At 51.3% G+C, this 12,979-nt stretch overlaps 2 protein-coding genes across 2 annotated transcripts in view; one reads left to right on the top strand and one right to left on the bottom strand.

The window, feature by feature from the left end:
- The window catches only part of lcp1 (lymphocyte cytosolic protein 1 (L-plastin)), a 281,117-nt gene that overhangs the window by 128,901 nt on the left and 139,237 nt on the right, over positions 1-12,979 (top strand). The gene's annotated exons all lie outside the window — the stretch shown is intronic.
- Positions 1-12,979, bottom strand: part of sucla2 (succinate-CoA ligase ADP-forming subunit beta) — a 31,335-nt gene that overhangs the window by 3,921 nt on the left and 14,435 nt on the right. Inside the window, exons 7-8 of the mRNA XM_072445291.1 lie at positions 12,426-12,587; positions 10,152-10,294 (exon numbers count right to left, since the gene is read on the bottom strand). Of these exons, the coding sequence (XP_072301392.1) occupies positions 10,152-10,294; positions 12,426-12,587 (305 nt within the window). The remainder of the gene's footprint in view (positions 1-10,151; positions 10,295-12,425; positions 12,588-12,979) is intronic.

The following is a 12,979-nucleotide window of genomic DNA, read 5'->3' as shown; positions in this document are numbered from 1 at the left end:
GAGCAGCGTTAACAGGAAGTCAGGTCAGCGTTAACAGGGAGTCAGGTCAGCGTTAACAGGAAGTCAGGTCAGCGTTAACAGGAAGTCAGGTCAGCGTTAACAGGGAGTCAGGTCAGCGTTAACAGGGAGTCAGGTCAGCGTTAACAGGGAGTCAGGTCAGCGTTAATAGGGAGTCAGGTCGGCGTTAACAGGAAGTCAGGTCGGCGTTAACAGGGAGTCAGGTCAGCGTTAACAGGGAGTCAGGTCAGCGTTAACAGGGAGTCAGGTCAGCGTTAACAGGGAGTCAGGTCGGCGTTAACAGGAAGTCAGGTCGGCGTTAACAGGGAGTCAGGTCGGCGTTAACAGGGAGTCAGGTCAGCGTTAACAGGGAGTCAGGTCAGCGTTAACAGGAAGTCAGGTCAGCGTTAACAGGGAGTCAGGTCAGCGTTAACAGGGAGTCAGGTCGGCGTTAACAGGAAGTCAGGTCAGCGTTAACAGGGAGTCAGGTCAGCGTTAACAGGGAGTCAGGTCAGCGTTAACAGGGAGTCAGGTCAGCGTTAACAGGGAGTCAGGTCAGCGTTAACAGGGAGTCAGGTCGGCGTTAATAGGGAGTCAGGTCGGCGTTAATAGGGAGTCAGGTCGGCGTTAACAGGGAGTCAGGTCAGCGTTAACAGGGAGTCAGGTCAGCGTTAACAGGGAGTCAGGTCAGCGTTAACAGGGAGTCAGGTCGGCGTTAACAGGGAGTCAGGTCGGCGTTAATAGGGAGTCAGGTCAGCGTTAACAGGGAGTCAGGTCAGCGTTAACAGGGAGTCAGGTCAGCGTTAACAGGGAGTCAGGTCAGCGTTAACAGGGAGTCAGGTCAGCGTTAACAGGGAGTCAGGTCAGCGTTAACAGGAAGTCAGGTCAGCGTTAACAGGGAGTCAGGTCAGCGTTAACAGGGAGTCAGGTCAGCGTTAACAGGGAGTCAGGTCAGCGTTAATAGGGAGTCAGGTCGGCGTTAACAGGAAGTCAGGTCAGCGTTAACAGGGAGTCAGGTCAGCGTTAACAGGAAGTCAGGTCAGCGTTAACAGGGAGTCAGGTCAGCGTTAACAGGGAGTCAGGTCAGCGTTAACAGGAAGTCAGGTCAGCGTTAACAGGGAGTCAGGTCAGCGTTAACAGGGAGTCAGGTCAGCGTTAACAGGGAGTCAGGTCAGCGTTAACAGGGAGTCAGGTCAGCGTTAACAGGAAGTCAGGTCAGCGTTAATAGGGAGTCAGGTCAGCGTTAATAGGGAGTCAGGTCGGCGTTAACAGGAAGTCAGGTCGGCGTTAACAGGGAGTCAGGTCAGCGTTAATAGGGAGTCAGGTCAGCGTTAACAGGGAGTCAGGTCAGCGTTAACAGGGAGTCAGGTCAGCGTTAACAGGAAGTCAGGTCAGCGTTAACAGGAAGTCAGGTCAGCGTTAACAGGAAGTCAGGTCAGCGTTAACGGAGTCAGGTCAGCGTTAACAGGGAGTCAGGTCAGCGTTAACAGGGAGTCAGGTCGGCGTTAACAGGAAGTCAGGTCGGCGTTAATAGGGAGTCAGGTCGGCGTTAACAGGGAGTCAGGTCGGCGTTAACAGGGAGTCAGGTCAGCGTTAACAGGGAGTCAGGTCAGCGTTAACAGGGAGTCAGGTCAGCGTTAACAGGGAGTCAGGTCAGCGTTAACAGGGAGTCAGGTCAGCGTTAACAGGGAGTCAGGTCAGCGTTAACAGGGAGTCAGGTCAGCGTTAACAGGGAGTCAGGTCAGCGTTAACAGGGAGTCAGATCAGCGTTAACAGGGAGTCAGGTCAGCGTTAACAGGGAGTCAGGTCAGCGTTAACAGGAAGTCAGGTCAGCGTTAACAGGGAGTCAGGTCAGCGTTAACAGGGAGTCAGGTCAGCGTTAACAGGGAGTCAGGTCAGCGTTAACAGGGAGTCAGGTCAGCGTTAACAGGGAGTCAGGTCAGCGTTAACAGGGAGTCAGGTCAGCGTTAACAGGGAGTCAGGTCAGCGTTAACAGGAAGTCAGGTCAGCGTTAACAGGAAGTCAGGTCAGCGTTAACAGGAAGTCAGGTCAGCGTTAACAGGGAGTCAGGTCAGCGTTAACAGGGAGTCAGGTCAGCGTTAACAGGGAGTCAGGTCAGCGTTAACAGGAAGTCAGGTCAGCGTTAACAGGAAGTCAGGTCGGCGTTAACAGGAAGTCAGGTCGGCGTTAACAGGGAGTCAGGTCAGCGTTAACAGGGAGTCAGGTCAGCGTTAACAGGGAGTCAGGTCAGCGTTAACAGGAAGTCAGGTCAGCGTTAACAGGGAGTCAGGTCAGCGTTAACAGGGAGTAAGGTCAGCGTTAACAGGAAGTCAGGTCAGCGTTAACAGGAAGTCAGGTCAGCGTTAACAGGGAGTCAGGTCAGCGTTAACAGGGAGTCAGGTCAGCGTTAACAGGGAGTCAGGTCAGCGTTACCAGGGAGTCAGGTCAGCGTTAACAGGAAGTCAGGTCAGCGTTAACAAGGAGTCAGGTCAGCGTTAACAGGAAGTCAGGTCAGCGTTAACAGGGAGTCAGGTCAGCGTTAACAGGGAGTCAGGTCAGCGTTAACAGGAAGTCAGGTCAGCGTTAACAAGGAGTCAGGTCAGCGTTAACAGGGAGTCAGGTCAGCGTTAACAGGAAGTCAGGTCAGCGTTACCAGGGAGTCAGGTCAGCGTTACCAGGGAGTCAGGTCAGCGTTAACAGGGAGTCAGGTCAGCGTTAACAGGGAGTCAGGTCAGCGTTAACAGGGAGTCAGGTCAGCGTTAACAGGGAGTCAGGTCAGCGTTAACAGGGAGTCAGGTCAGCGTTAACAGGGAGTCAGGTCAGCATTAACAGGGAGTCAGGTCAGCATTAACAGGGAGTCAGGTCAGCGTTACCAGGGAGTCAGGTCAGCGTTACCAGGGAGTCAGGTCAGCGTTACCAGGGAGTCAGGTCGGCGTTAACAGGGAGTCAGGTCAGCGTTAACAGGAAGTCAGGTCAGCGTTAACAGGGAGTCAGGTCAGCGTTAACAGGGAGTCAGGTCAGCGTTACCAGGGAGTCAGGTCAGCGTTACCAGGGAGTCAGGTCAGCGTTACCAGGGAGTCAGGTCAGCGTTAACAGGGAGTCAGGTCAGCGTTACCAGGGAGTCAGGTCAGCGTTACCAGGGAGTCAGGTCGGCGTTACCAGGGAGTCAGGTCGGCGTTAACAGGGAGTCAGGTCAGCGTTAACAGGAAGTCAGGTCAGCGTTAACAGGGAGTCAGGTCAGCGTTAACAGGGAGTCAGGTCAGCGTTAACAGGGAGTCAGGTCAGCGTTAACAGGGAGTCAGGTCAGCGTTAACAGGGAGTCAGGTCAGCGTTAACAGGAAGTCAGGTCAGCGTTAACAGGAAGTCAGGTCAGCGTTAACAGGGAGTCAGGTCAGCGTTAACAGGAAGTCAGGTCAGCGTTAACAGGGAGTCAGGTCAGCGTTAACAGGGAGTCAGGTCAGCGTTAACAGGGAGTCAGGTCAGCGTTAACAGGAAGTCAGGTCGGCGTTAACAGGGAGTCAGGTCGGCGTTAACAGGAAGTCAGGTCGGCGTTAACAGGGAGTCAGGTCGGCGTTAATAGGGAGTCAGGTCAGCGTTAACAGGGAGTCAGGTCAGCGTTAACAGGGAGTCAGGTCAGCGTTAACAGGAAGTCAGGTCAGCGTTAACAGGGAGTCAGGTCAGCGTTAACAGGAAGTCAGGTCAGCGTTAACAGGGAGTCAGGTCAGCGTTAACAGGGAGTCAGGTCAGCGTTAACAGGGAGTCAGGTCAGCGTTAAGAGGAAGTCAGGTCGGCGTTAACAGGGAGTCAGGTCGGCGTTAACAGGAAGTCAGGTCGGCGTTAACAGGGAGTCAGGTCAGCGTTAACAGGAAGTCAGGTCAGCGTTAACAGGGAGTCAGGTCGGCGTTAACAGGAAGTCAGGTCGGCGTTAACAGGGAGTCAGGTCGGCGTTAACAGGGAGTCAGGTCAGCGTTAACAGGGAGTCAGGTCAGCGTTAACAGGGAGTCAGGTCAGCGTTAACAGGGAGTCAGGTCAGCGTTAACAGGGAGTCAGGTCAGCGTTAACAGGGAGTCAGGTCAGCGTTAACAGGGAGTCAGGTCAGCGTTAACAGGGAGTCAGGTCGGCGTTAATAGGGAGTCAGGTCGGCGTTAACAGGAAGTCAGGTCGGCGTTAACAGGGAGTCAGGTCGGCGTTAACAGGAAGTCAGGTCGGCGTTAACAGGGAGTCAGGTCGGCGTTAACAGGGAGTCAGGTCAGCGTTACCAGGGAGTCAGGTCAGCGTTAACAGGAAGTCAGGTCAGCGTTAACAGGGAGTCAGGTCAGCGTTAACAGGGAGTCAGGTCAGCGTTAACAGGGAGTCAGGTCAGCGTTAACAGGGAGTCAGGTCAGCGTTAACAGGGAGTCAGGTCAGCGTTAACAGGGAGTCAGGTCAGCGTTACCAGGGAGTCAGGTCAGCGTTACCAGGGAGTCAGGTCAGCGTTAACAGGAAGTCAGGTCAGCGTTAACAAGGAGTCAGGTCAGCGTTAACAGGAAGTCAGGTCAGCGTTAACAGGGAGTCAGGTCAGCGTTAACAGGGAGTCAGGTCAGCGTTAACAGGGAGTCAGGTCAGCGTTAACAGGAAGTCAGGTCAGCGTTAACAAGGAGTCAGGTCAGCGTTAACAGGGAGTCAGGTCAGCGTTAACAGGGAGTCAGGTCAGCGTTAACAGGAAGTCAGGTCAGCGTTAACAGGGAGTCAGGTCAGCGTTAACAGGGAGTCAGGTCAGCGTTAACAGGGAGTCAGGTCAGCGTTAACAGGGAGTCAGGTCGGCGTTAACAGGGAGTCAGGTCAGCGTTAACAGGGAGTCAGGTCAGCGTTAACAGGGAGTCAGGTCGGCGTTAACAGGAAGTCAGGTCGGCGTTAACAGGAAGTCAGGTCGGCGTTAACAGGAAGTCAGGTCAGCGTTAACAGGAAGTCAGGTCAGCGTTAACAGGGAGTCAGGTCAGCGTTAACAGGGAGTCAGGTCAGCGTTACCAGGGAGTCAGGTCAGCGTTAACAGGGAGTCAGGTCAGCGTTAACAGGGAGTCAGGTCAGCGTTAACAGGAAGTCAGGTCAGCGTTAACAGGGAGTCAGGTCAGCGTTAACAGGGAGTCAGGTCAGCGTTAACAGGGAGTCAGGTCAGCGTTAACAGGGAGTCAGGTCAGCGTTAACAGGGAGTCAGGTCAGCGTTAACAGGGAGTCAGGTCAGCGTTAACAGGGAGTCAGGTCAGCGTTAACAGGGAGTCAGGTCGGCGTTAACAGGGAGTCAGGTCGGCGTTAACAGGGAGTCAGGTCGGCGTTAACAGGGAGTCAGGTCAGCGTTAACAGGGAGTCAGGTCAGCGTTAACAGGGAGTCAGGTCAGCGTTAACAGGGAGTCAGGTCAGCGTTAACAGGGAGTCAGGTCAGCGTTAACAGGGAGTCAGGTCAGCGTTAACAGGAAGTCAGGTCAGCATTAACAGGGAGTCAGGTCAGCGTTAACAGGGAGTCAGGTCAGCGTTACCAGGGAGTCAGGTCAGCGTTACCAGGGAGTCAGGTCAGCGTTAACAGGGAGTCAGGTCAGCGTTAACAGGGAGTCAGGTCAGGGAGTCAGGTCAGCGTTAACAGGGAGTCAGGTCAGCGTTACCAGGGAGTCAGGTCAGCGTTACCAGGGAGTCAGGTCAGCGTTAACAGGGAGTCAGGTCAGCGTTAACAGGAAGTCAGGTCAGCGTTAACAGGAAGTCAGGTCAGCGTTAACAAGGAGTCAGGTCAGCGTTAACAGGAAGTCAGGTCAGCGTTAACAGGGAGTCAGGTCAGCGTTAACAGGGAGTCAGGTCAGCGTTAACAGGGAGTCAGGTCAGCGTTAACAGGGAGTCAGGTCAGCGTTAACAGGAAGTCAGGTCAGCGTTAACAGGAAGTCAGGTCAGCGTTAATAGGGAGTCAGGTCGGCGTTAACAGGAAGTCAGGTCAGCGTTAACAGGGAGTCAGGTCAGCGTTAATAGGGAGTCAGGTCAGCGTTAATAGGGAGTCAGGTCAGCGTTAACAGGGAGTCAGGTCGGCGTTAACAGGAAGTCAGGTCGGCGTTAACAGGAAGTCAGGTCGGCGTTAACAGAAAGTCAGGTCGGCGTTAACAGAAAGTCAGGTCAGCGTTAACAGGGAGTCAGGTCAGCATTAACAGGGAGTCAGGTCAGCGTTAACAGGGAGTCAGGTCAGCGTTAACAGGGAGTCAGGTCAGCGTTAACAGGGAGTCAGGTCAGCGTTAACAGGGAGTCAGGTCAGCGTTAACAGGGAGTCAGGTCAGCGTTAACAGGGAGTCAGGTCGGCGTTAACAGGGAGTCAGGTCGGCGTTAACAGGGAGTCAGGTCGGCGTTAATAGGAAGTCAGGTCAGCGTTAATAGAAAGTCAGGTCAGCGTTAACAGAAAGTCAGGTCAGCGTTAACAGAAAGTCAGGTCAGCGTTAACAGAAAGTCAGGTCAGCGTTAACAGGGAGTCAGGTCAGCATTAACAGGGAGTCAGGTCAGCGTTAACAGGGAGTCAGGTCAGCGTTAACAGGGAGTCAGGTCAGCGTTAACAGGGAGTCAGGTCAGCGTTAACAGGGAGTCAGGTCAGCGTTAACAGGGAGTCAGGTCAGCGTTACCAGGGAGTCAGGTCAGCGTTACCAGGGAGTCAGGTCAGCGTTACCAGGGAGTCAGGTCAGCGTTAACAGGGAGTCAGGTCAGCGTTAACAGGGAGTCAGGTCAGCGTTAACAGGGAGTCAGGTCAGCGTTAACAGGGAGTCAGGTCAGCGTTAACAAGGAGTCAGGTCAGCGTTAACAGGGAGTCAGGTCAGCGTTAACAGGGAGTCAGGTCAGCGTTAACAGGAAGTCAGGTCGGCGTTAACAGGAAGTCAGGTCGGCGTTAACAGGAAGTCAGGTCGGCGTTAACAGGGAGTCAGGTCGGCGTTAACAGGGAGTCAGGTCGGCGTTAACAGGGAGTCAGGTCAGCGTTACCAGGGAGTCAGGTCAGCGTTACCAGGGAGTCAGGTCAGCGTTAACAGGGAGTCAGGTCAGCGTTAACAGGGAGTCAGGTCAGCGTTAACAGGGAGTCAGGTCAGCGTTAACAAGGAGTCAGGTCAGCGTTAACAGGGAGTCAGGTCAGCGTTAACAGGGAGTCAGGTCAGCGTTAACAGGGAGTCAGGTCAGCGTTAACAGGGAGTCAGGTCGGCGTTAACAGGAAGTCAGGTCGGCGTTAACAGGGAGTCAGGTCGGCGTTAACAGGAAGTCAGGTCGGCGTTAACAGGGAGTCAGGTCGGCGTTAACAGGAAGTCAGGTCAGCGTTAACAGGAAGTCAGGTCAGCGTTAACAGGGAGTCAGGTCGGCGTTAACAGGGAGTCAGGTCGGCGTTAACAGGAAGTCAGGTCGGCGTTAACAGGAAGTCAGGTCGGCGTTAACAGGGAGTCAGGTCGGCGTTAACAGGGAGTCAGGTCGGCGTTAACAGGAAGTCAGGTCGGCGTTAACAGGAAGTCAGGTCAGCGTTAACAGAAAGTCAGGTCAGCGTTAACAGAAAGTCAGGTCAGCGTTAACAGGGAGTCAGGTCAGCGTTAACAGGGAGTCAGGTCAGCGTTAACAGGGAGTCAGGTCAGCGTTAACAGGGAGTCAGGTCAGCGTTAACAGGGAGTCAGGTCAGCGTTAACAGGAAGTCAGGTCAGCGTTAACAGGGAGTCAGGTCAGCGTTAACAGGGAGTCAGGTCAGCGTTAACAGGAAGTCAGGTCAGCGTTAACAGGAAATCAGGTCAGCGTTAACAGGAAGTCAGGTCAGCGTTAACAGGAAGTCAGGTCAGCGTTAACAGGAAGTCAGGTCAGCGTTAACAGGGAGTCAGGTCAGCGTTACCAGGAAGTCAGGTCAGCGTTAACAGAAAGTCAGGTCAGCGTTAACAGGGAGTCAGGTCAGCGTTAACAGGGAGTCAGGTCAGCGTTAACAGAAAGTCAGGTCAGCGTTAACAGGGAGTCAGGTCAGCGTTACCAGGGAGTCAGGTCAGCGTTAACAGGGAGTCAGGTCAGCGTTACCAGGGAGTCAGGTCAGCGTTACCAGGGAGTCAGGTCAGCGTTACCAGGGAGTCAGGTCAGCGTTAACAGGGAGTCAGGTCAGCGTTAACAGGAAGTCAGGTCAGCGTTAACAAGGAGTCAGGTCAGCGTTAACAGGGAGTCAGGTCAGCGTTAACAGGGAGTCAGGTCAGCGTTAACAGGGAGTCAGGTCAGCGTTACCAGGAAGTCAGGTCAGCGTTAACAAGGAGTCAGGTCAGCGTTAACAGGGAGTCAGGTCAGCGTTAACAGGAAGTCAGGTCAGCGTTAACAGGAAGTCAGGTCAGCGTTAACAAGGAGTCAGGTCAGCGTTAACAGGGAGTCAAGTCAGCGTTAACAGGGAGTCAGGTCAGCGTTAACAGGGAGTCAGGTCAGCGTTAACAGGGAGTCAGGTCAGCGTTAACAGGGAGTCAGGTCAGCGTTAACAGGGAGTCAGGTCAGCGTTAACAGGAAGTCAGGTCAGCATTAACAGGGAGTCAGGTCAGCGTTAACAGGGAGTCAGGTCAGCGTTACCAGGGAGTCAGGTCAGCGTTAACAGGAAGTCAGGTCAGCGTTAACAGGAAGTCAGGTCAGCGTTAACAAGGAGTCAGGTCAGCGTTAACAGGGAGTCAGGTCAGCGTTAACAGGAAGTCAGGTCAGCATTAACAGGAAGTCAGGTCAGCGTTAACAGGGAGTCAGGTCAGCGTTAACAGGAAGTCAGGTCAGCATTAACAGGAAGTCAGGTCAGCGTTAACAGGAAGTCAGGTCAGCGTTAACAGGAAGTCAGGTCAGCGTTAACAGGAAGTCAGGTCAGCGTTAACAGGGAGTCAGGTCAGCGTTACCAGGGAGTCAGGTCAGCGTTAACAGGAAATCAGGTCAGCGTTAACAGGAAATCAGGTCAGCGTTAACAGGAAGTCAGGTCAGCGTTAACAGGAAGTCAGGTCAGCGTTAACAGGAAGTCAGGTCAGCGTTAACAGGAAATCAGGTCAGCGTTAACAGGAAGTCAGGTCGGCGTTAACAGGAAGTCAGGTTAGCGTTAATAGGAAGTCAGGTCAGCGTTAACAGAAAGTCAGGTCAGCGTTAACAGGGAGTCAGGTCAGCGTTAACAGGGAGTCAGGTCAGCGTTAACAGGGAGTCAGGTCAGCGTTAACAGGGAGTCAGGTCAGCGTTAACAGGGAGTCAGGTCAGCGTTAACAGGGAGTCAGGTCAGCGTTAACAGGAAGTCAGGTCAGCGTTAACAGGAAGTCAGGTCAGCGTTAACAGGAAGTCAGGTCAGCGTTAACAGGAAGTCAGGTCAGCGTTAACAGGAAGTCAGGTCAGCGTTAACAGGGAGTCAGGTCAGCGTTACCAGGGAGTCAGGTCAGCGTTAACAGGAAGTCAGGTCAGCGTTAACAGGAAGTCAGGTCAGCGTTAACAGGAAGTCAGGTCAGCGTTAACAAGGAGTCAGGTCAGCGTTAACAGGGAGTCAGGTCAGCGTTAACAGGAAGTCAGGTCAGCATTAACAGGAAGTCAGGTCAGCGTTAACAGGGAGTCAGGTCAGCGTTAACAGGAAGTCAGGTCAGCATTAACAGGAAGTCAGGTCAGCGTTAACAGGAAATCAGGTCAGCGTTAACAGGAAGTCAGGTCAGCGTTAACAGGAAGTCAGGTCAGCGTTACCAGGGAGTCAGGTCAGCGTTAACAGGAAGTCAGGTCTTTATCAAACGGACAAATATTCTGCATTTTTGTGTTTTTGAGGCTCGGAGGGAGAGGACTTTCAGACCAGGATTCATCAAACTTTGAATGAAGTTACCGTATTTTCCGGACGATAAGTTGCACCTTTTTTCATATTTTGGCCGGGGTGTGACTTATACTTATATTTATACTTATATACTTATACTCCGTAGCGACTTATATGTGATATTATTTGTTATTTTCACACTTGCAACCGCATTTCATACTCCAGTGCAACTTATGTTTTTTTCTTCTCTATTATGCATTTTTTGGCTGGTGCGACTTATACTCCGGATAATACGGTACTGGGCCGTTTTAGATCAAAGTTACAGTTTATAATGGACAAAACGTAAACTCATGATGTACGTCCGTTACAGTTCGATCCCGCGATGCGTCTCCTTTAATCACCAGCTCACCTTTTTGTCGGAGGTGATGAGCTTGAAGGCCTCGGTCACCTGATGCGCCGTGGCTCCGCCCCCGACGTCCAAGAAGTTGGCGGGGGTTCCGCCGTGGAGCTTGATGATGTCCATCGTGGCCATGGCGAGACCCGCTCCGTTCACTGCGACAGAAACGAGGACGGCCATTAATTCCGTCGTTGTTAGGTGGAAAGGGCGCGACGGACGATCGTTTTAGAGGGCGACGCGTCAAACGATCGGAAAAAGTATTTGTATTTGTCGTCGCAATTATTATCTGGACTGTACGAACTATAAAACACACACAAAGACACCTTTTTTCAACATTACTAAATCAAAATGTCCAAAAATAATAAAAAAATCCTAATTTTCATAAATAATACACTTAAGTTGTAAATATTCTCTATCTAAATTCCTTCAGTCGCCATATTTCAGTCGTTATTTGGTTAAAAATATATTTAAAACAAGTCAAAAATAATCCTTAGTGACAACTCTTTATATATTTATTCCTAAACAAATGAAGACTGAAATATGGTGACTTTATTTACGAATAAAGTGGATTATTCGCAAAACCGCGTGACGTTTTGATGAAATAACGGCTCCATCTCGTGTTTCTTATAAAAAGGTCTTTGTGTTGTAGAGTCCGTGGTCACGATGGTCGATTCATCGTTGAAAAACAGACACTGCAACAAGTACTGTTGTGGAAAAATAGGTCATGACATGTCATGTCTAACGTATCTATGTTGTTTTCCTGTGTACAGATGATATAAGAATATGAGTTAGTGATAAATATGGTCCGGCGCCTCTGTATCAAGCCATTTAGTGCGTCAGGACTTGATTAGGTGTGAAAACATCTCCGATGGACCTCTGAATAAGATGTCACATCCGTTTCTGTGGGCTTTGTGCGTACGTGGCAGTTTACGCCACTGCCTTTAAAAGCAAGTGTCTTGTCATTTGTTCTGGGGTAGGGACAGATTCCATTGTTAAGGACAGATTATTTACCGTGCACGAGTAAATAAAGATCCACCTTTTGAGAGACACAGACTGTCTGCTTCATCCTTTTTTTGGTCATTGTTTGCAGATATTTCCCCTAAAAGTACGCGGCTCGATTATCGTTATTAAAACACATTTATTTCAGGCGCCGAACGGAGCAGGAGACGTCGTTGGTAAAAGTCTTAAAAAGTTCACGCCCAAAGGGAAATGAAGTGGCGGGAACAGCTTTAATAACCGCCACTTTGGCTGAACTCATTTGTCACGTCTGCTAAACGACTCCCCAGTTTTCCTCTGCCCTTTAGTCTGCCAACTTCCTCTAGATCCTTTCAGGTTTATGGAGTTCATCCCATTCTACTCAGGGTAAAAGTGACGTGTCGGTTGTATAGCGGTTTAAACGGGAAGAAGAGGACAAACTGCATTTTAAGAGCTAAAAAGAGCCAAAAACGATCGGGCAAAATATTGGTTTTACGACATTTCAAATTGCCATTTTCTTAAATAATTTAGAGATACTAAATAAAATAATATACAGTGATCCCTCGCTATATCGCGGTTCACTTTTCACGGTCTCGCTGCTTCGCGGATTTTCATCATGCATTGTGTTCTGCATTCTGATTGGCTAAACAGTCTCTCCGCGTCTTCTCTACCTGTGTGTCGATAACGTTATGGATTCATATGCACACGTACGTAAAACCGCTGCCAAATTGAAGTTTGCGAGGCCGGTGAGAGCGCGCGTGTGAGCATCAATGTTTTATGGAGTATTTCATTGTATAATAACTAGAAAAAAACTTCGCGGATTTCGTCTATCGCGGGTTCGTTTTGGAACGTAACCCCCGCGATAAACGAGGGTTCACTGTATACATAAAGATTGATCTTACATTTTTCCTCTAAAAATGCCACAATCATCATTTTTAATTTTTAATTTAAAGCAGACCTAAGCAGCCGATGGTCCCGCCGCCTCGCAGACCTAAGCAGCCGATGGTCCCGTGCAGCCCGCCCTGCTTGCCCCGCCCCCTCGCAGACTTAAGCAGCCGATGGTCCCGCCCACCTTGCCCCGCCCCCTCGCAGAACTAAGGAGCCGATGGTCCCGCCCCGCCCACCTTGCCCCGCCCCCTCGCAGACCTAAGCAGCCGATGGTCCCGCCCTGCCCACCTTGCTCCGGCCCCCTTGCAGACCTAAGCATCCAATGGTCCCGTGCAGCCCGCCCACCTTGCCCCGCCCCCTCGCAGACCTAAGCAGCCGATGGTCCGGTGCAGCCCGCCCTGCTTGCCCCGCCCCCTTGCAGACCTAAGCAGCCAATGGTCCCATCCAGCCCGATGTAGTTGAGGTCCGCCTTGGCCGCCTGCCGGTCGCGGGGATCCTCCTGGCTCCAGTCCCGCAGGTCGAACACTTTGTCCTGACGATACGCCGCGTTCGAGTCGAAGTTGATCTTGGCGTCCATGCACATGACTGAGGGACGAGAGAAACCAGAGACATTTCAATCCACTGCAGTGACGGCTGAAGAAAAGATCGATGCCAAACACCATCTTATAAGTAAAACAGGTCATTTTTTATGGACGGAGAAATGCTCCTGAATATCAGAGAAAAAACTTTGTTTGCTTGACAATATCTCGAAATTGCATAACTTCAGGAAAAATAAAAAATAAAAAATAAAAAGTGGATATTGTTTTTCAATGGTTCCTTATGGACAGACTGAGTACCAGAATGTACAGAATTAAAGCCATTTCGTCCATCATAAACAGCAAACAGGACATGCGTTTGTAAAAGTTGAGACTTTCTCGCAAACTATTGGCAATTGCTTATTGGGGCATATTATTCCATGTAAATCAATGACATTCGTT

This window comes from Eucyclogobius newberryi, unplaced genomic scaffold (genome assembly GCF_026437365.1).
Source record: "Eucyclogobius newberryi isolate DKJ021-1_F unplaced genomic scaffold, fEucNew1.0.hap1 SCAF_14, whole genome shotgun sequence".
NCBI classification, from domain to species: Eukaryota; Metazoa; Chordata; class Actinopteri; order Gobiiformes; family Gobiidae; genus Eucyclogobius; species Eucyclogobius newberryi.
Note: the sequence above shows the minus strand (reverse complement) of the source record. Positions and strands in the feature narration are given on the sequence as shown.